The 22,216-nt window shown below is 59.1% G+C and overlaps 1 protein-coding gene across 4 annotated transcripts in view; it reads left to right on the forward strand.

The window, feature by feature from the left end:
• Positions 1 to 22,216, forward strand: part of CTDP1 (CTD phosphatase subunit 1) — a 56,960-nt gene that overhangs the window by 32,960 nt on the left and 1,784 nt on the right. Inside the window, exons 11-13 of one of the 4 annotated variants that reach the window (XM_078435103.2) lie at positions 118 to 277; positions 11,903 to 12,063; positions 19,219 to 21,521. In XM_078435103.2, coding sequence (XP_078291229.1) covers positions 118 to 277; positions 11,903 to 12,063; positions 19,219 to 19,405 — 508 coding nt within the window. In that variant the 3' untranslated portion in view covers positions 19,406 to 21,521. Of the gene's footprint in view, positions 1 to 117; positions 278 to 11,902; positions 12,064 to 14,892; positions 14,953 to 19,218; positions 21,522 to 22,216 lie in introns of those variants that run through there. The other 3 variants (XM_078435100.2, XM_078435101.2, XM_078435102.2) reach the window with 3 other exon arrangements.

Below are 22,216 nucleotides of genomic sequence, written 5' to 3' on the forward strand. Positions count from 1 at the left end.
GGAGGGTCAGGGTGGCTTTTCGTAACTAAATGCCCTCTGTGCTCTTGTTTACGAGCTCCGAGTCGGGAGGCCGTGGAAGCGCCTCTCCTCACGCGGGCCCTGTGACGTTCGTTTCAGAGTGGTTCAGCCGCCACCACAGATGCTCGCTCAGGAGCTGCCGGACACCCGACGCGGAGAGCGGCCCGGCCCCGGCGGGAGGAAGCGACAGCCCAGCATGTCAGAGACCATGCCGCTGTACACGCTGTGTAAGGAGGACTTAGAGAGTATGGACAAAGAGGTGAGGCCCGCGGGCGCCGCACGCCAGGGGCAGGGCGCCCACCGCGCTCACGCTCCGCCCTCGCTTGCCCAGGGACGCTTCCGCTGGCGGATTTGGCGCGGCCTGGAGTGACGCGTCGGGGCGTCGGCGACCCTGGAAAGCCCGGCCGCGCCCCAACCGGGGGTGCCTGAGCGCTCCCCCGACCCCGCCGTTGGCGAGGGCCCGGCATCGGGCGGGCAGGGCCGGGGCCACCGGCGGCCTGCACTGCCCAGCGGGAGATCCGAGGTGACCTCCTGCCCGGGTCACGGGGGCTCTAAAACACAGATGACGGTTGGCAGTTCACGGTAGGATCTCGTTATTACGCCACCAAACGGCTCTAGGCGACGTCGGTGGCGTTTTTGTCTCTTCAGATCCTTAAGTGTCGGAATAGCGATAATAGGGCCGTGAATCCATTTTGGATTAGAGATTAAATACGGTAGGGATCTCTCCCTTTGGGACAAAACAGCCGAAACTGCAGGTAATTTTGTCATCTGCCCGGTGCTTCATCCCCTGAAAGGAGCCCGTCCTGAGGCCCGCTGGCCCCCAGGCGCCGTGACCCCTGCTCTCCTGCTCCAGCCAGTACCCTCGAGGGAGGGCCCCCCCGTCGGGGTTTCCGTGTGTCTGTAGGTGGTGTGCGGGCGGCGTCCGTGCAGAAAGCCACGTCGCGCGTCCAAGCGAACGTGGCGCCTTGTCACGCCCAACCGGCCTCTGCTTGGGACGGAAGCCGTGCGCCGGCCGGCCCCACGGCCGCCTGGGTTTCTGCTCTGGCACCGCACCGTGCTCCGTGCTCGTTGCCACCGGTGGGAGGGCCCGCGTGTAGAGAAGTGTGTTTTAGTTTATCTTCAGTAGGGGAACGTCAGTGGCACGTTCGGTACGGAATCTTAACCGGGAGCCCTCGTCCCTTTCCGTCGCCGGTTTACCTCGCGGCGCTTGGAGCCTGTCTGCAGGTGTGTCGATTCCCTTTCTTGGCCATTTTTTGAATATTTAGCTGGTGGAGGTGCTCTTTTATTGTTGTTTCCCAAGTGTTTTCTCCGGAAGAATTTCCTCAGCGCTACTCTTTGATCTCTGAGCCCAGACTGGGTCGATCCAGGAGGTCGCTGACCCCACAGAGACCTGGGGGAGAGGGCCGCTGGCGCGTGCCTCCCCCATCCTCCCAGCCACCCTGCAGACGCGCGCACACCAACCTGCTAGGTAGTGACGGCTACTTTGGTACTTGTTCCAGGTCAGGGGACGTCGGAATCTTACCGTGAAATGAAAGTGCTACGTGCAGCTTTCTGTCACTTTGAGAGAAAGGAAAGGGAGCCTCTGAGCCTTCGATCCGGCTCCTCGGCGGTAGGAAGTGGCAAAGGCCAGAGCAGCCCGGCACTTGAGAGCTGGTGAGCCCCACAGGGAGGCAGGTGCCACGCTCGGGCGCTCACACTCCACCTCCGCTCCTCTTCCCCAATTCCTGGTTCTGGGCAAGCACGGCGGCCCGGAGGCTGCGGGGTTTAGGGGTCGGAAACTGAGCGGCGGGGAAGCGAGCGTGCGTGACCGTGCCCATGAACGGCGGTGTTCCTGCCCAGCACGTGGCCGAGGCTGGAGAGACCTTCCCGCGCACCCGGCTGCTGGGGGCCCCAGGTGGTCTCGGCAGCTTTGCGCCAGGCCACACGGGGACGTCCTGGGCAGAGTGTGCCCCTGATAGGAGGGATACCCTGGTGTCAGAAGATGCCTGTTGCCGCGTGTGCCCCTTTCTCCTGGAACACCCACGTGCCCAGAGCGGGCCTCGGAGCCCCGTTGTCGGGCGGCGGGAGACATGCCTCTGGAAAGCAGGCACGCTGCCTCCGGGGACACTGGTCTTGGGCTGCTGCTCCGTGAGCTCGAGGCGGAGGCTCTGAGAGTCCCGCGTGGGCTTGGCCGGGTCTCGTCAGGCGCGCTGCCCTCAAACGGATCTGGGTTCGCCATCGGGAGCGGGGAGCAGAGACGGTGAAAGGGGGAGATGTGTGACGATCGTGCTGCACACGCAGGTTTCAGAGAGTGTCACGGGCTGCAAGGCGGTGGCTGAGGTCTCCGAAGGGAGGGAGGGAGGGTGATGCTCCTAGGAGACTCTGAAGTAAATCTTTGGAGAGAATCCCGGGCGGCTTCCCCAAACCTGGAGCTGCTTGTGATAGAAGGGGCTCTTGTCTCTGCCGCTGACATGTGCGACTGCTTTTGTTTTCCGGTGGTCCTTGTCCTTTTGAGATAATTCAGGGGGGACTGCTGTTCAGCGTCGTTCTGGTTTCCGTAGAAATTGGTACGCGTTAGAGACTTGGGTGGCCTGCTTTTTGTGCATTCGTTCTCGGATTCATCAGGAACGTTCAGTTGAGTAACCGAATGTCTCTCGTATCAGTTCATTAGTGGCTTATCTGCCAATACTTACTTCAAATACAGTTAGGTTCTAGGAATTGTGAAATCTGCCTCAGGTCCCCTGGCAGGATTCTGTACCCTCAGCAGGCAGCTGTCTTACTCAGTTCAGTAAACGAAGGTCCCAGTAAATAAGACTGACCAACATGAGCTTCCTCCGCTGTGACCACCCACACCGTGTCCTGATGCCCCCCATGCTCACCTGTGCACTCAGAGGCCACTGTAGTTGTATTTTTTTAGTCCACTAGAGGGGGCTCTTCAGACAGCCTGTCATCAGCATGGACAGGTGCTCCGCAGCCAGGGTGTCCCAAGGTGGGGGTCCATCAAAGGCGCTCTGTCTGGGCCCAGACACAATCTCCAGCCCCCAGCAGCCCCGGCCCCCTTCATTCTGTCCCCCATTTTGTCCTGCCGGAGCTCCGCTCAAGTCACCCAAGAGGCACAGCTCGCCGGTGACAAAGTGCTCTAGGTCCTGCAGGGCCCGCCCCTGGGCTTTTGTCCTTGTCATGCACCAGACATCATGCTGGCATTTCAGACCAGCATCCTTGCAAACCAGGGTCTGAGACAGAATCTTCCGGTTACTGTTTCCAGACGGTCCTAAAACCACAGCAGCGCCCCTCAGCCACGGCCTCCCTTTCCGCAGTTTTGGTCCCACCGCACTCCAGACACAGCATCAGAAAGTCAGCGGCAGCCTGATGGCACGTCGCACGCCCCTGTCATTTACCTCCCCCACGTGACCACGAGAGAAGGAAGGGAGGGGAAGCTACGAGAGACACGCCGCGTTCAGACAGCTGTTCTCACAGCGTGTCACCACACTCGTCACGTCTTACCGTTAGTTTCTGTTAACCTCTCCCTGTGCCTGACTTGTGGACGAGCCGTGTCGTAAACGCACGTGTAGGGTTCAGGCGTCCCCGGGGGGTTTGCACTGTACCTGCTCGGATGAGGGAGGGACTGCTGTATGCGCATGTCTAGCATGCCCCTTTCTGTTTCCAGTCAAGTCCTCGCCCAATGGTTATACTTTGTGTATCGTGGTTTACCCAGCGCTTTCTGCCAAAGCTCGGTGACCTCGCCGTGTCCTGTGGTTCAGACTGACGTGCTGGGCGCGCCCGCCCACGTGTTCATGCCGTGGCAGCAATTCTGTGTCGTGCATAAGACGGCGAGCCTTACTTTCTGGTACGGAGGCCATGGTTTTGTGGAACGTGTAGGTTTGTTTCTGATGAGCACGCGCGGTGGGCTCACACCTTTCCCGCCTGTACACGGTGGTCCTTGAGAGGAAGTGGGGCCTCGGGCATGGGCGTGCTGGTGTCTGGGGCGTTAAAGGGGGCCCATCCGGGCTAAGCGGAGTGTCCCCGGGAGCCACGTGACCCTGAGAGTCCACGAGATGCGTGCACCCTGGTGTCCATCCATGTGAACGGTCTCACCCGTATTATCGGCGGAGGAGTCACACGATGCCGGGGCGCTGCCGTGTGGTGACCTCAGCCTGAGGCCGCACACCAGCACGTTCCCCCTCTGCTTCGATGCTTTGCTCGGTGCGGGACTCGGGCATCAGGAGCGGCTTCCCACCCAATGGCAGGTCTGCCCCATCTGGCAGCAAGTACGTATTCTGAATAAAATAGGCACGTTGTCCGTTGGCTTCAAAATGTTGAGATGAAGCAGCTTTATTCCAGAAGCTCCTCAGGACCCCAGCTTTGGGGGCACACGCAGGTGTGGCTGTGACACGGTTTTAGTTGTGGTCGTGGTCGGTCAGTAATGCACTCGTGTTTTGTCCAAAGCAGGACCCACAGGGTTAATGGAGCTCTGTGCTCTGCCTGTAAGTCCTCACAGGGCGTCGCACCCCCGCGGGAGTCTGCATCACAGCCTTGGGTTTCCATAGGCGAGCTTTAGTCACGTGTGTGTTTGTTTGTTTTTTGTTTTTTAACATTTATTTATTTTTGGGAGACAGAGACGGAGAATGAGTGGGGGAGGGGCAGAGAGAGAGGGAAACAAAGAATCCAAAGCCGGCTCCAGGCTCCCAGCTGTCGGCACAGAGCCTGACGTGGGGCCTGAACCCACAAACCTAAGATCATGACTTGGGCCGAAGTTGGACGCTTAACCAGCTGAGCCACCCAGGCGCCCCACATGTGTGTTCATTTTAAGCAAACACACAAGGGAAGTGCAGAATGGAGGTCTCACTGTCCGTTCCGAGGCTGATGAGCAGTTTTTATGGTGGGATGTGTGGGCTGTGGCTCCAAAGTAGAAAAGTTCCATACTTCAAGTTAAAATGTACAACTTATTTTTGAAAGTTAAAAGTTCAGTATCCTATTAAAACAAAATTAGTTCAGAGTCAGATAAGTAAACAAAGCGTTTGCCATATGTAATCAAAGGACCAGTCCGTGATGCCTCAGCACACGTCTGAGAAGCACAGGGAACACTGCGTGGGGAGGAAGAACAAACCAGCGCTGGCCCCGGTGCTGGCCCAGGTGGGTGAACCCCTGCCTCCCACCCCAGCCTCCCTGGCCCCCTGTGAGGTCTGCAGCTAAGGTCCACAAACAGGAACAGCAGGGCCCTGGGGGCGCCCAGCCAGCTCAGCCGGGAGAGCATGCGGCTCTTGATCTCAGGGTCGTGAGTTCGAGTCCCTCGTTGGGCCTAGGGCTCACTTAAAAAAAAAAAAAGAATTCCTTAGAGAGAGGGAGGGAAGAAGTTGGTTCATGGAAGTCAGCACCATGCAGCAGGGAAGGCCAAGCGATGCTAGTGGGGGTTTTGAGCATTTTTTTCTCCTGTGTCCCCGACTCTGGCCCTCATTTTGGAGGGATGTACGTCTCTCCCCCAGGCTTTGCTCTGGGTCAGCCCCTGTCATGGAGCTGTATTGCCACTCTGGGGTAGGCACCCAAAACACAGAGGGTCTGGGGACAGGAGCCTGTGGCCCAAAGCATATGGAGGCTCCCTTCCCTGCCTCTTAGCCCCATGGGTCACCCCAGCCACACCATATTGGGCAACGGCTCAGGGTGCTCTGAGAGAAGGGCCCCCCCCAGTCTGTACAGGAGCCGACCCGGGCCCCAGGCTCACCTCCAGGAGCACAGACATGGAACACACCCTGATAGACTTGGGAGAGACAGCGTCCACGGAAGCTGAGGCGGAACTTTCTGTCTTATCCACTCTGATCAGGCTAAACCTGCTACAGTGCACGCGTGTGTTCCCAGAGGCGGTAAGAGGGTGCAGTATTGGAGCGTCCGGGGCACAGTCTGAGTGAGCAGCAGCAGGCACCCACGCAAGCCAGCCCGGACGTCGGGCTCTGGAGACCAGCACCTTAAGGCATCTCAGTGGCCATGCTCCCTGGGGAGAAGGGAGCAGCCTTGGAGCGAATGCAAAACGATGAACGACGGTGGGAAATTCAGAACTGGAAAATACACTCTCTGTACACTTGTCCCGAAATTGGCAGGAGACAGTGCCGGTAGGAGGAGGAAAGGGCCCACGATCAGGGCTGCAGCTGCCACCTGAGGCAGCGGTTGGAGCCGCGGGCACATCTGGTCGGCATCAGAGCTTCACTCAGCGTGCGTGTGGGCCGTCCGAGTCCCACAGAGGGGGAAGAGACGGGCGCGAGACAAGATTCTTGGAGGAACGGTGCGCGAAAACCTCCAGGCTTTGGTGAAAGGCATAAATTTACTAGTTTCTGATGCTATAAACTGGCTGGCCCGTCGTCGGATTTCCTGAAAGCGGAGTCACGTGGTACACCTGTGTCTGCTCCCAGCTCCCTTCTCCCCGGGGCCACGGCAAGCCGCGTGGGAAAGGCCACGTTTGAGAAGGGCCCCGCGGACTGCGTCTGGAGAGGAAGCCCAGGGCAGGGCGTGTGGTGGGATTTGGTTTTTGTTGGCCAGAGATTACTCTGAGAGTTACTTGAGGCCAGTCCCGGGCGTGGTCGAGCCGAGTCGTGTGAGTCTGATCCCGGGTGTTGTGTGCGCGCTCTGTTAGCGGTAAGTTCTTGCAGAGGTTTAGCTGCTTGTTTTCACGACAGCCTGGGTCTTTTCCTCTGTGTGCAGCCCTTTGGGCGGCGAGGCTCGCCTTACGAGTGCACAGCCTGGGCAGCCTCACGGTCACCACTGAGCATGATCAGGCACAGAGGTGGGGCAGGGGCAGAGACGCCTCGGTAACTTTTGCCAAGTGACCTTTCTGTTCACACGCTTCCGTTTGGAGCAGGTACTCGTGGACCCATTAACATAGGTATGAGATTCAGGGATCTCCGTGGGCAAGCAGGCTTCCCAGAGTGTTTCAGCAAAAAAACCACTGTGAGCGAATTCCTCGTGCCTTAACGTGGGGTCCTGTTGCGTTCTAGGAAGCAGCAGCTCTGTAACTAATGTCACAAACTTCCCAGGGATCTTGAGATAATTAACAAATACTGAGCTTTAGAAACAACACCTGAGGTTGAAGACAATAACGTGAAGATAGCTTTTTAATACTAGGATAGTGTGGACATACATCCCGATTTATTTCTCGTGTCCCAGACTGTCCTGTACGCTCCATGAGGTCAGTCTGGGAACAGGCACGCCACACCGAGGCCACGGAGAAGGAGCTGTGGCCGGCGGCCGCGTGCCCGGCTCCCGGGCCGCTGCAGCCCAGAGAACGGCAGGCTTTGTCCAGGCCTGGGCAGGCTGGGGCAGAGCACGTGGGTTTGGGCAGCGCTGCCTCTGTCCCCTTTTCTCTGCATCATCCTGCGGGAAAGTAAAGCTTCATGTGTCTAAACACCATTTCAGTTTCATTAAGAGAGAAGGTCGCCTGTTGGAGTGACTGGGAAGCTTGCACCTGCGGCCGAGCAGAGATGTGCACCTGTGTGGCTGGTACCTCGTCCGGTCATTTAGAGTAGCCCGTTCATACGTGTTTCTGCACACGCGTCTCCTTCCATCCGACTCGCGACTAGCCCGAGTCACCAGGACGCACGGTTGTCCACCCCAGTCCCAGCCAGCGCGTACAACACGGTCACTTTCGCATGGCCCGCGGGGGATTGTCCGGGGGTGTCGGGTCCCTGTCTCTGCGAGTTCCGCCCCGGAGCGAGCAGGAGGGGTAGAGGCACGTGCGGGACCCATGCCTGTTTTGCAGGGTCCCCACTCCTGGTGGGCTGGGCCGCCCACCTTTCCAGGCGTCTGTTCTCCCGCACCGTCCCCCTCAGCTGCCTTAGGTCTCCTCAGCTCCTCGTGAGCCTGCGTCTTCGGGTGAGTGATGGGAACGGTTTCCAGGGTGTTTGATGTGATCCGTGTGGGCCTTTTGTTTGAGAGACTTCAGTAGTTAATTTACCATAAAATGAGGTTTTTGTCTTTACACGCTTGTTTTTCAAGTCTTTCTTAAGATTCTGAAATATGTATTCTGGCAACTTTTAAATAGTATATATAAAGTAAGTGGTTCGTTGCAGATTACTGGTTTTCAAAAAGTGCGTAGTTCCCTTTTTATGAGAGAAAGCCCTGGAAAGGTGTCCATTGTTCTGAAGCAGATACGTCTATATGAGTAAAACAGAACGAGGGAGAGCAAGTTGAAGCATAGTTTGAGTACGACCAGATTCTGACATGTGTCCACAATTTTAGCTTGGCCGTGCAGGATGTTTCTGAACCTTCCAAACACCTGGCAGAGCGGGCACGCGCGTTGGTTGGCCGTCCGCCACGCTGGAGGAGCGAGGAGACTTCTTCCCGGTCAGCGGCGCTGCTGACGCTTTATGGGTCACTTTGTGGCCTCCGAGGCAGTGACTGTACTTTGGTGGTCAGACATAAAATACCTGATTTTTTAAGTTCCCGTCTTTCTCTTGAAAAGGTATGATGCAGAGTCAAAGGCCTGAAATATTTTCAGAGGAAAATTTAATACTAACAATTTGAATAGACTCGTGCATCAACAAAGAGTACGCACAGCCAAGTGAATATAGCGGTGACGCCTGAACGTAGCTGCTTAGAATTAGTTTTGTGCTTTCTGCTAAATGCCTTTAGCTCAAACCCCGTGTGTCACCTCCAAGGACCTCGCAGTGAATAACCTGTTGATAAAGCTGTTGCTTTGTTTAGTTAGCTGTTGCTACACTGTTTCTGTATTTGATTGAGACCCGAGACCTGCACGTGAGCTCCTTGGGAGTGAGCGACCAACGGATCGCGGGTCTGGGGTTGAAGCTGCTCCATGTCGGAACGTTCCCTCTGTCAGTCACAGGCTTTGTCCCTCGGTGTCCCTGCGGCCTTACGGTCCGTGCAGAGCAGCTCACGGCCCCGTGGGGGTGCCCGCTGCCTGGGAGGGGAGGTGTGAGCAGCCCCGTCCCCGAACGGGACTGGCGGGGGCAGGAGGGCAGGCCCTTGACCCTTTTTGTAAGGAGAGGCTGCAGTTGTCCGGCCTTGCCGGGAGGTTCCTCGGGGCGCCGCCCAGCTGTTGGTGGGAAAAATCAAAGTTTTCGTGAGTTAAATACGTCTCACCACTTGCCTTTCCTTGGAAAGGAATATTCTTTCCTGGAATGAGCTGAAAACCTGGTGTTTCTGAATTAATGCATTTTTTAAAATTTAACATTTAAGTTGCCATTACATCCCTGTAGTTCCAAGTTCCCAAAGTCTAAAAGCTGCCGTGAGAGCACCTTCAGGGTTCCCACAGACCCCGCTTTCCCCTTGGCTGTGGCCAGTGCCAGGTTCCTGCGGCAGGTGGGCTGGCCGTTGGGGAAACGGCGCCCCACCCCACACCCAGTGGCTCTTGTCCTTCCCCGCCGGACCATGCTAAGCTGTTGAGACTCGTCCAGGAAAGCACAGCACTCCTCTGCTCTTGCCCAGATGTGTGGGGGCCACACTGAGTGGCTCCGACACTGCCTGGACCCGCACACCCACGCCCCTCAGATGCCAGGCATGAGGGGGAGGTCCCGGGTTGTCACCCATACTTGTGACCGACCGGCTGCGAATTGGGGTTCCATCATTTGCTAGGGCAGCTCCGGAAGTCAGGGACACTCTTGCTTACGCTGAGTGGCTTACCGTGTCATAAAGGATGTGACAGGACACAGGGGAACGGCCAGATGAAGAGCCACACGGGGTGAGGTCCCAGCGGGTCCTGAGCATAGGAGCTTCTGTCCCCATGGAGTTGGGAGCGGGCCGCCCTGCCGGGACGTGGGTGCGTTCGCCAACCCAGAAGCTCCCCGCACCCTGCACTTTGGGGATCTTTGTGGAGGAGGCGTGATGGGTCATGAACTCAGTCTCCAGCCCCCTCCCCTCCCTGAGGACGAGTGTGGGGCTGCAGGCCCCAGGCGTCTGCTCTGGCTGGGCTCTGGTGACCAGCCCCATCCAGAAGCCCACCTGCAGTTGCCTCATTAGGAAAAAGGATGATGCTGTCAGCCATCAGGTTGAAGGGGCTTAGGGGCTCTGTCAGGAACCAGGGACAGACCAATAAGCATCTCCTCCTGTTGTACCCACTTTAAGCAGCTTTAAAGATCAGGTAAGGGGCGCCTGGGGGCTCAGTCAGGTAAGCGTCCGACTCTCCATTTTAGCTCGGGTCATGATCTCACGGTTCATGGTTTCGAGCCCCACGTTGGGCTCTGTGCTGACAGCACGGAGCCTGCTTGGGATCCTCTCTCTCCGTACCTCTCTGTCCTTCCCCTGCGCATGCACTGGAACTCTCTTGCTTTCTCTCTCAATATAAATAAGCAAACTTAAAAAAAATACTTTCAGGTGAATGAAAATAAAACCAACAAAACATACCAAAGATCAGATAAACTTGTTAAATACTGATCCAGTTCAAGGTCATAAAAATGTTACTATGTTGGCTTACAGGATTTCTGACATCACTGCTTTTTCTGAGTAAAGTTTCTACACGTGGACTCTGTTACTCAGGTATTTTGGGGGGGAAACATCTTCAGCTCTGAGTCATGGTACTGAGGGCTGAGCGACGCGTAGTGTTAGTATGGTCGTCTCCAAACTCCACTTCGTGCCTTTTTAAGTAAGTCGATGTTACCATCTTGACACAGTCTGGCACTTCTCAGGCGTTCGTCCGGGTGTTCAGGACGTCACAGAGGCGTTGCCTCAGAGCTTCGGAGCCTGGGAGTGGAGTCCAGAAACGTCTGCCTGCCGGGCTCGGCTGCTGTGACCGCGAATGGGTCTGTGAAAGGCTGGCTGTGCTGCCCGTGGGCTGTGCGACCCCCCAGCCCACCCGACGGGGGGCCGTACAATTTCTCCATCACATATTAACTTAGAACCAAGAAAAAGAACAGTATCAGTTGCGCCGGTGAAGCGTCGCTTCCTGAGAAAACAGTGTTCCAAGAGCGGAATTGGAGGCGGGTGCTCGGAAACCCAGAGGAATCGGCACGACGCATGACGTGTCTGCAGTGGCCGTGTGCTGTCTCCTTTTCCTTCCCTTCTTCTCTCCTGTCCACCTGATTTTTACCTCATCCGGTGTCTTTGCTGAAAGAGTGGTAGATCTGAGAGAAAGGCACGGAGACCAAGGTCAGACAGGTGGAAAGCAGGACCCAGTCTAGAACCCCATCTTCTGTCTCCAGGCTCCCCCGAATCTGGCGTCACTGCTCCTGCCATTCGACGGCTGTTAGGAGGCAACTTCCCTCCCCTCGGTGGGCGTCCCTGGGGGCCCGGCACTCGGGTTGCTGGACAGCCGACCCTCCCCCAGGCTGCAGGGGAGCAGGGAGCGCTGACCCTGGGCCATGGCCGTTAGTTCCCGTCACCCTCACGTGGCACATCCGTGAATGGTTAAATGTGAGGTCTGTGGGAGAAAACAAGCGCCCTGGAGCAGGCAGGGGGACAAGCACCCTCTGTTGAGCCTCTGGGGACGCAGCTGGGCCCCACTGGCGGCAGCCGCCGTCCCCCTCCCCAGACTCCAGAGTGCCTCCTGGAAAGCAGTCGGGTGCGGCTTCCTGATCATGAGCATTTTAACAGAAAGCTTTGATTTCTTCACCACAGCGTTCGTTAGCGCACTGGAGAGAGAATCCTGTTAGAGTCTTGCCGCTGAGAAGTGACTGTCGGGCTGTCCGCATGTCCTGCCCCAGGGTCACACTAGGGGTCCTGGGATCCCAGGAGGGCCCCCCCGCTAGAGGAACGGCCTGGGCCTTCTCTGCTTTCTTGGCCCACCTCACGTCCCACCTGCAAAGGTCCGGGCTGTCACCCATCTCGGGCTCGGCCCGGCACGCTCCTAGACTCACAGCTATGCCCAAGGCGAGCGCACGTGGTCGGGACCAGATGGGGCCGCGCCGCCCTGCCGTGGGGGTCGGGTCGTAGGCGTCGGGTGTGTGCCCTGACTCTCCCCCTTTGCCAGGTGGATGACATCCTAGGAGAGGGCAGTGATGACAGCGACAGCGAGAAGAGGAGGCCGGAGGAGGAGGGGCCGCAGGAGCGGCCACTGCCCCGGGAGCCCCGGGCCACGCTCGAGGCCACAGCATCCAGCGAGAGGAGCACAGCAGACAGCCGGGGGCCCAGGTGAGGCGGTGCGGGTGAGGGCCCGGTGAGGGGGGCAGGTGAGGGCCGGCCCAGGCGAGGTCTGCAGGCGCGATGCGGTAACGTGACAGATTCTTCAGGCTTTAGCATTTCAGGATGTTATGTTGACGGTGACGCGAATTTTTATCACAGTCTTTATTGTTTCAGTTGCTACTCACGGAGATCTGGGTCTTTCCCCTGTGTAAGTGTAAGTGGTAAGACGTCCGCCTGCCTGACCCGGGCAGCCCCGCCGCGGAGGGCAGGACGACGCCATGGCCAGCACGTTTTGACGCAGTTGGTGATTTTTCACGTGCCCGGCTGTGTTACGGCGCGGGGGGCCTGACCGTGCCTGCTGGTGGTGGCTCAGTGTCCACGTGACCGCATCTTGTGCCGGACCAAAGAGCGCGCCGGGATTCTACGTCTTTCCTGAAGCATCTTTCTGTCTCGCTTGGATTTGATCATCACGTCATGTTCTCTTGGCTCAGTTTCCTTCCTTTCGGCCTTTTTCTAAGTATTCTCCCCACCGCGGCTCAATTCGGTCTGCCCGGAGCCAGAACCGCTGTCCCGAGTGTCCCGAGCCTCCCCTCCGGGCCCTGCTGCCTGCTGGGGACTGTCGTCTCCGCCTCCGGAGAGGCCTTCACCGTTCCCGGCTCCAGCATCTTGTTTCTTTGCTCTCTTACTTCGCTGGACTAGGTGCATCTTCCAGGAACTTCGTGGACCAGGGTGCGTGGGAGGCCAACGAATCTGGCACATCGGGAGATGCCTTCCTCGCTCTGTCCACACTTGCTTGACCGCGGGGCGGGCGCTCCGTAGCCCGGGGAGGGAGTCGTGTCCCTCAGAGTCCAGACGGCCCTGCTCCGGGTCTGTCTGCGTGTGGCGTTGGCGGGGCACCTGCTGCCGCGCGAGCCTCTCCCCTGCTGACGGGCGTCTCCGTCCCGCCCCTCGTGTGCGGGAGTGTTGGGCACCACCTGTGCGAGCAGACGGCTGCTCGTGCCAGGCCGGGGTTCCTCGCAGGGCCTGACCCTGCCGTCGTGAGAAGCGAGTAGACACGCGTCCCAGGTATCAGGTTCGAGAACCGCGTCTGGAGCCTCCTGTGAGCCATGCGACCGTGGGCGAGTCCTTGAACCTCCCCGTGTCTTCATTTTCCCCTTTGAAATGGGGGCGTTGGCAGGCCGGCACAGCCTGTGCACGTAGCTGCACATAACAGCCCCCCTCCCTTGCTTGTGCGGGGGCTCTTTTCTTTATAAGCCACCTGGTCTGACCCGAAGACGTTCTGTAGGTGAGTAATGCTTTTGAAGAGAGTTTGGTGTACTGGAGCCAGTCCACTTAGAAGACAGGATCGGGCCAGAAATTCTAGCAGCACACGGAGGGGACGTAGAGATGCGTTGTCCGTGTGTCGGAATTTTATTCGGAGAAGGTCCGTGCGTCCGCAGCTGTGCTACGGGGCCGTCCTGCTGGTCCCACGGCAGACCTTTCCAGCCACGTTGAAATGCTGTCCGGTCGTCTTAGGACACAACTTTGATGAGAAGCACGATGCTTGTGCTGAGCTGTGTCGCCTTCTCCACGCAGAGGTCCCGCTGGGGTTTCCGAGGAGCCGACCCTCCGCCCACTCTGAGTTCCTCTGTGGTGGTGCCGGCTGATGCCAAGGGTGGTGATGGCTTCTCAGAGATGGGGAGCGCGCTCTGGTTGAGCTTGATTTCTCTGTCACGTAGGAAATAAATTCACAGCAGTTTTCACAAAGACCCAGAAAGGCCTGGCTGGAGCCCGCAGGAAGGAGCCCGTGCTCGTGGGGCAGTGGATGCAGGCGCTGGGCAGGCCGAGAGTGCCCATCTGCTCCGGTGTGCCCAGAAACAAGAGGCACCGGGGCTTGCTGGAAAGAGCCTCTGCTTTGATGCGGTTTGGGGGCTGGCCGTCTGGACGGGACCGCGGAGCAGCGCGGTTCTGGTCCCGAGGGGCTGGGTGTCCTGTGTCTCGGCGGTCAGCCCCGTGCAGGCAGAGGAAGCCTGGCGTCCAGCCCGTCCTGTGGACGGCGTCCGCGCGGGAGGTGCCGACATGGCCACAGGAGCTTGAGGTCCTCAGGTGTGTGGTGGTGGGTGCCGCGGGCCGAGCAGGACCAGACGCGCGGCTGAGCCCCCGCTGGGCGCCAGGCGTCCTGGGAGCCCGGCCCCCGAGCGTCCGGAGAGCTGGGGAGTAAGTCCGAGTCTCTCACTTCCCACAGCGCTTTCTTCCACTTGCCACCCAGACGGCAACCGCTCCGCCCCGGAGAGCCGTCGGCCGGCCCCCCCGCCCCGGCCTGTCCCTGATTCTTTGGAACTTGGACGTGTGGCTGTCGGAAAAGCTTCGGTGTTTCCAGACGTGCCTCACGGCTCTGACCCTTCACTGGGGTCGGACGGACGGGGCGCGTGGCGGGTCCCAATCAGCTGCCGCGGGGGACTCGGGCGTGGGGGCCTCGTTCTTTCTTTGCCAGGGAAGTTGGCGAGTGTGGTTTTCTGGCCGTATTTTTCTCTCGTTTAATGGTACTAGAGGTGGAGTGAAGTTTTTTTAAGTTTTTACATGATGGTATTTTTATTTGAAGTTAAAACGCTTTGGGTTTTTTTGTGTCGTGTTTTGCACGTGGGAGGCCTTTGTTTCATGATTTCCCCGCATGTGATGACAGTGTTGCAGGTGTGGCTCCCACAGGAAGGTCTGCTCGGCATCGCCTCCTGCTGGTTCCACGAGGCCAAGCGGCGCCACGGATCTTCTTGTCCCTTGAACCTGAAAGCCAGTTTTACTGGAAGGAGAAGGGTGGTGATTTTTACTTGTCTACCAAGAAATGATTCGTTCTTTTTTCAGATCGGCGACATCGGATGCCGTTTTATTCACAGTGCTTGTGGGGTACGCTCGCTCCTTGAGGTCAGTCTCTAAGATGAAAAAGTCAAGTATATGTTTGAAAAGCATTTGCTCAAATGAGTTACCTTCAAATTGTTTGCGACACTGTACAGATGCATCATTGTCCCCACCACTTGGTGAGGCGGCTGGCACGGACACGGTGGCCCGGGTCTCCCACTGGGACCCTCTGCGGCGCTCTGTGCTCCCGTTCGGCAGAGGCGACTTAGAACTCGATGTAAGACTCCACTTCCATCGCTTCTAGAGTTAGCAGACACGCGAAAAGGACAGTATTTCTGCCAAACCGATTATTAATTGGTTAACGGCCAAAGAACATAGCATGACGTGGTCGCTAACTCTCACATTACAGAAATCCACGGCTGACGGCTAATCGCTGACACACGTCCCAGGCTCACACCGCCCAGTCCCGCTGGCTCTCTCCCCCTTTCCAGCCTGCGCTGCAGACGTACGGACAGCTGGGGGGGCTCTGCCCACAGTCTGTGCAGGTCTCGTCCTTCCAGAAGGTTCCCCCAGTCTCACTGCAGCGTCGGGACGGACGGCACTAAAATGCTCTGGGGCACTGGCACACATGAAAGGTGCTTGTGGTGTCGGTGGACCCGGGCGGGGTCCCCTTCAGCCCCGGGCAGGCGTGTGGCCGGGACAGAAGTCTGGGGCGTTGCTGACCCGAGGACGTCCTGTCCGGTGGAAGCTAGTGGGGCATCTCCCCCGTGTGGCCAGCAGTGGCTCTGGCACCTGGGGTGTAATTTAGGATGTGCACCCCCTCTGTTCCCTGCAGTCGGGTCGTGGCCCTGCCCCCTGACCTCGCTCTAAGAGCCACCTCCCCTGTGTCTCGTACGTGGTTTTGTCTCCTGCTGTTTCACACGAAGCTGGAGTGAACACCACGTGTGCTGGTCGTGCTTGTGTGTGCGTGTGCTCCTCACGTGCGTTTCTAGGCCGGCACTTGGTGGCCTCGTGCCTCCGTGGAAGGCCGAATGGTTTTCCATGAGAGCAGGTGATGACGCTCATTTTCTGTGGCACAGTGTTTGGTGGCAGCTAACGGCCGACACGACAGGTGAATGTTGGTGTCGCCATGGCTTCATTTTAACATGCTTTTCTCTTCTAACGGGCTGTGCCCTGGGCCTCAGACGGAGGAAAATGAGCTCGCCAGTCACCAGGCCGCAGCAGCTGCCCTGGCCAGAGAGGCGGGACCCGGCCGCTTCCACTCAAGGGAAGACGCCCAGGAGCGCGGCCCGACGTCCGAGCTCACAGAGCAACTCCCGACGGCCACCCCAGGCGCGCTCCGGGCCGGAGGAGCCGTGCGGGAAGACGAGAGCTAGTACACGGACAGCGCTGAGAAGGGCAGCGAGGAAGAAAATGTGCTCCGGGGGTCCATCCGAACCACGGAAGAGAGAACGAGCAGGGGAGCGCGCGCTCAGAGACGCGGGGCCCCGGTTAGCGCGCCGACCTTCCCACAGCAGGAGCCGTCGGAGCGTGGAGGGGAGGGGCAGGGGCAGAAAACCTCCCAGATCGGATAGAAGACGTTCTAACACGTCCCGAAATCTTGACGGACTCCAAGCAGGCTCGGCACAGAGAGCCACACCCAGACGCATCGCGGTGGAAGCGCGCAAGGCAGACGAGGGCGCCGCGGGCCCAGCAGCCGCTTCTCATCAGACACTGCACAGGCCCCAGGCCCCTGGGCAGCACGCTGCCACACGGGAGAGAAGGCCGTCAGCCAGGCGGAGCTGTGGCGCAAACGAAGCTCAGAGGAGACGTCCCGGCCGAGAACTGAGAGAACTCGCTGCCCTCACGGGAAACTCCGAAGGGAGCTCCTCGGTCACGGAGCCGATGACCCGGACAGAGCTGAGAACCCACATCCACGCGGACAGCAGCGAGCCCCGTGGGGGTGAGCGGGTGATAGGCAGGCAGGAAGAATTCTGAGTTCTGTCCTTTCTTCACCGAGTGGAGAGAAAAAGCAGTTGCGTGAGGCAGCGTGGACGCAACCGTCGGGCCCGTGGCGTGGAGAAGCGCGATGCTTGCCGGCGCCCACGCCGAGGCCGTGGGAACGAGAGGCTTCGGGAGACGTGGCGAGCGGGCGGGCCAGCGCGACGTGCTGTGAGCCTCTCCCCTCAGCCGCTCCACAGGACGCACAGGGACGGAATGTAGCGACCGTGGCCGCGTGCGGCACACGTAGGTGGACCGTGCGTGACAGCGCAGGAAGGAAGCACGGGTTCTGAGCCGGGCGGCGAGTCTGCACCGGCGTGCGACCAGGGAAACCGCCGGCGGTTGTGAGGGCATGACGCGGGGTCCGGGCAGGGAAGGGTGTCCGAGGGGACGGCCCCCGTCCTGGGGCGTCACGTGGGGTGTGCTGGTTTCGTGCAGAGGAGGCAGGAAGGAAGGAGCAGGATCAGAAGTGCACGAGGGCCGGGGTGAACACGCGCGTAACCAGCATGAGTGGGTCGTGTGACCCGTGACCCGAGAACAGATGGTGACCCGTTTGTCGGTCACGGGGAGGACTTCTTCCTCAGGGCCCTGCACAGTGTGGGGTCACAGTGAGCGCCCGTGAGCCCACCCGTCTGCCGACGGCGGTACCAGTGAGGCTGCACGAGGACGTGAGGACGTGGACGGGGAGGTGACGAAGAGGGGCACCGGCAGCCGTCCTGCCCTTCCCTGCGAGGTGTTAGAAGTCGTCTCGTTACATGTAACTTCGCGTCAGTCGTCAGGCTTTCCAAAACCAGTCACAGCGAAGGGGATCCAAACGCTTGTGCTTTGGGGACCGTCCCTCCCCCGCCCTGACACCTGCGTGTTGACTGCCGACCACGGGTCCCTGAAGGCACGCGTGCTGAAGCCGCTGCCTGCGTGGGCCGTCCCGCGAGGGCGCTTGTCGGAAAGCGGGGGCTCCCGTAGGTCTCGAGACGCTTGTGGAAATTCACCTCGGACTGGCGTTCGGTGACAGGAGCCTGCCTGTCCGTCGGGAAAGCAGCACAGCCTTCCTGCCGCCCGTCAGGCTGGGGCGCCCGGAGCCCCGAGCCCACCTCTTGTTCACCCGCGTTTGGGGAGCGTGCTCCATGCAGGATTGTGGCAAAACCACCGAATCAAGTCAAGTATGCTGTGTTTTAACCTTGCCCGTCTGTCAGAGTGAGAGGCCTCGATTTTGTTCCGGGCCCTTCCGTGTCCTGGTCGCACAGAGCAGGGTTTCTTGTGCTCATCCGCCTCCAGGACTCACTGAGGACACGCTTCATGCCCCAGCCGCCACTCCCGTCATCTACTCGATAAGCCTGGTTGCCGGGTAACCGGGTTACTCCGGGTTATGTACTCACTCGCGCTCGCTAAGCCTGGCTTCCCTGAGCGAGACACCCGTCCTGCCCAGGATAGGTGAGTCCTATTGCCGGGCCAGGTGGAGCCGGCACCCTGGGGGCCGCCACCACTGTGATGGCACGAAGCGCGCGGTGGGGGTTGGCTGCCCCCCCGCGGCCCAGGCAAGGCCCGGGCCCGTGGGTCAGGTGACCCGGTTGCCTGTGTCCCCACTCACGGCGAGGAGCGGGTTCCCTGCAGTTGTGCCTGAGGCGCCGGCCGCTGCTGGCGTCTGTCCTCAGAGGTGAGCAGGCGCCCACCGTGCCCACTGGTGCCCACGCTTGCTTCGCGCCGTGCACGTGTTCGGTCCGCCTTGCGCGTCACCGTTCCGCAGGATGCAGACCGGGCTGTCCCGCACCCGCACACACAGGAGAAGGGCTTGTTAGTCGAGACGGTGACCTCGCCGCGTGCAGCCCTGTGGCTTCTTTCTGCCGGGAAACCAAGCGGGTTTAACCGGTGAGCTGAAAAGTACATGCCCTGTGGGCGCCGTTTGGGGGTCCTCGGTCAGATGCCGGCGTGTGTTTACCTTGGTCCCTGAGACATCCATGTCCGTAACTCGGCGCACTTGGGGCGCCAGTGGAACTGTGTGCTCGGAAGCTGCAGCGTCCGGGAGGAAGTTTGTTCCTGTTCGTGCTATTTCCCGCCTTGAGCGTGGGAGGGTTTTTTCCACCCTGAACGTGAGAGGGTTTCCAGCTCTCCGTTTTCTCCACGTTAAATCTGTTCGCGTTTCTCTGCGGAACCGCACACGTGGCTGTAAAAACAACATAAACGTGTGTTGTGCTGAGGGGAGACGAAGCTTTGTTAGCCGTGACCTGCAGGCCTGAGGTGCTTTTTAATTACTAAAATTTAATCGTGTATAAAAATTTATTCTCCGAATGTTACTTAACCAGGAGTAAGGGTTTTCTCTCTTCTCAGTCCGTCTCATGCTCTGCTTTGTCACAGGAAGGGTGAGACCAGCCTTAGCACACCGCACTGCCACCTGGGCACTGACCGTCTTTCCCTGGTCTTGAGCCACGCACTGGGCTCCGTGGGAACGCCCCGCACGACCACCCGAGTGGGGCTCATCTGTGTTCTCTCGCTCCCTCTGTTAATTCCCTGCAAGACGACCCTGTTGCGGGAGAGCCCTTGATCTGTAGGACGGGTGCACCGTGTCTCTGACGTACCCGGCACCTGCGTGGGGTCGTGTGTGGTCCAGCCCCGCAGGAATGTGGCTGTGCGGTCTCCTCGGCCTCCGATGGGAGCGACAACACCCACCTCACGGATTTGGTGGAAAAGAGGGCTCGTGTCACCCCATGCCAGCACTCCGCGTCATCGGGAGGTGTCTGAGCACGAGGACGTTGCCGCAGTGAGCCTGTCCAGGTGTGGGCCGCTTCTGTCCCAGACGCTCCCCAGGTGCAGGTCAGACGTTTCCACAAAAGATGTTATCACACAGTATCGTTGTCGTAAGGTGGCTGTTCTGACGGCTCACTCCTGTCCTGCCCTGGTGCTGCTCTTGGGGGTGGGGGGGTCCCTCCTCTCCCCTCAGGCCCTGCCTGCAGGTGCTCCCCGCCTCTGCCTGGGGAGCCGAGCTTCTCCACGGTTCCCGGTCCCCCCTCCACAGAGGGTCCGGCTGTTTCCTGAGCCTGGGGGCCCTCGTCCCCGCGGGCAGCAGCTGTCTCCGCTCTGTTTTTGCTTTTTGTGTCAAGCTGTCAAAGGGACAAAAGGGAGCTTGGATGCGGGCCCGGCTCTGGGCCAAGAGCAGACCATTTGCATCAGGAGGCACGGGAGATGGCTCGCGCTCGTTGCTTGGGAAACCTTGCGGCGCGGGCCACAGAGCTGCTCTGACAGTGCTCACGGTTAGGCTGGGTGACGCGTCATCGTGCCGGGGGAGCTGCCGCTGGTGAGCGCACCCTGGTGGGACACAGACTTCACCCCCCCCCCTCCTCTCACACTGCAGGCCTGGGGCCCAGCTGGGTGCCCGGGGGATGGGGCACAGCCAGCACCGTTCACCAGCAGCCGGGACGGGTGTTCCTATGCTGTAGGTCTGGGGGCCTGGGGAGCGCGGGCCGCACACGCATCGTGACCGCCCGGTGCCTCCCTGTGAGGCCTCGGGGCCCACCCACTCTTTTCCCCGGGCAGGGCTCATGGACGTTATTTCTGTCGGTGGTGTTCACATACAGTAGTATGGACAGTGCACACCCCTTTTTATGGGAATTAGATGGCCACCTGACATTTTTACGGGCGGCGGTCTGTTTCATCTACGCCTACGTGTCATTTCTAAACACGTCTCTGTTTTTGTCACCACTCAGCAAAAGGACAGTCATCCCAGAGGCTTCAGAGTAATTGTGCTTAAAATAGGTTTTGTTTCAGGACATCTTACAAATCCAAAATTAACCCTTTGCTGAGCTACCTGTCTCCTCAGGCTCATGTCTGCCCTGGTTTGGGCCCAACCGGAGCTTCTGGCCCTACAGATAGGCGCCCGGCGCCGGCCACACAGCCCATGTGCTGCAGCCACGGACGCCGTCCCTGCTCCTCGGGGCTCCGGCCTCTCGTGTTCACTTTTGCAGCCTGAGCAGGCCCACCGATCACCTCAGTTACAGTCCCTGGTGTCTTTCTCAGGGCTTCTGTCCATTTTGAGTTTATTGGGTCAGTCGTGTTCTGATTTGGGAGCGTTTCTCTCCATTAGGTTACTTCCTGTGTTACCAGTTCGAAAGCGGGTTGTTTCGTAGGTCTTAGGTCACACGTGGCCTCGTCTCGCAGATCTTTTCTGACCTCGTGTGTGTGGCTCTGCTTGTGGTCTCTTCCGCCCAAACGAAGACTTTCTCGTCTCTACATCGTTTGGGGGGTTTCTTGTCTTCCTTCAAACTGCAGGTTTCCCTGAACATGGGCGTGTATATCCATATGTATTTCTGTGTACGTTTCTTCAAGTTTCCTTTTGCCTAAACGGTGCTGCCACAGGTGTCCAGATGCAGGGTTCATCTCAACCCTGCCTCAGAAATGAACTCAGAGGCCGACTCACAACAGATTGCGAAGAAAACCTAAGTATTTGTGACCTCAGGTTACGTGGTCAGTTTTGTACTGATAGTCCTAAGACTTGTCACCATTCGGAGTGTGAGAAGCACAAATCTGTGCGGCACACGCCTGAGAAATAGTTGCCGTCCGCGCTACGTAAAGAGCTCTCAGGACCGAACGCTCCGACACACCAGCTCGTAAAACGGGGCAGGAGGTGGTCCACACCATTCGCCCCCAGAGAGAGCTGGGGGGCGTGAGCCGCTGCACGTGGGGCCCCCAAACAGCCCCTTCTTCCGTGCGAATGGGAGCCGGGCATGAGGTCCGCGGGCGGGACCCCCTCAGCAGGCGTGGCCGCGGGCCCACCACGCGCCCGGCATCGCACCCGGGAAGGGCACCTTGTGGCTCCTGTGCCCGAGTGCATCCTGGTGCTGCCGGGCGTCCCACGCTCCGCCAACACCGTAACGGCCGGAGCGGAAAACAGCAGCCACGCACGCGCGTCCCAAGAACTGCAGCGGGCCAAGAGCCTTGAGGCCACGCCGCCCTCCAGGGGGCCAAGGGCAAAGGAGGCCTACGGCCTAGTGTTTGGGGTGATTTCCCTGAAGCATCCCTGTGCTCAGAAACCCTTTACACCGGTTTTGCTTGTATGTTTGCCAGAGATCTCCTAAGGGAGCAACCCTAGGTCTTAATGGTCAGATGCTGATAAGAGAAACCCACTTTGCACTTCAGTGTTGAGCCCAGCTTGTTTTCTGTAACAGTGTAAACGTTTGTTTCCTTAGAAAATATTCAGCCGATGGGAAAATAATGGTCGTTTAAACTTTGGACTGAGCGGGTGGCACTGACAAAGTGCTCTGGTGGGTCGGGCGAGGGCACTGCCGCCCTGGCGGTCACGCACGCGGTAGAGCCTGGGGCGCGAGGGACAGTCCAGGGGCTGCTCTTTCTGGGTGTCCTT

This window comes from Panthera onca, chromosome D3 (genome assembly GCF_046562875.1).
Source record: "Panthera onca isolate mPanOnc1 chromosome D3, mPanOnc1 haplotype 2, whole genome shotgun sequence".
In the NCBI taxonomy this organism is placed as follows: Eukaryota; Metazoa; Chordata; class Mammalia; order Carnivora; family Felidae; genus Panthera; species Panthera onca.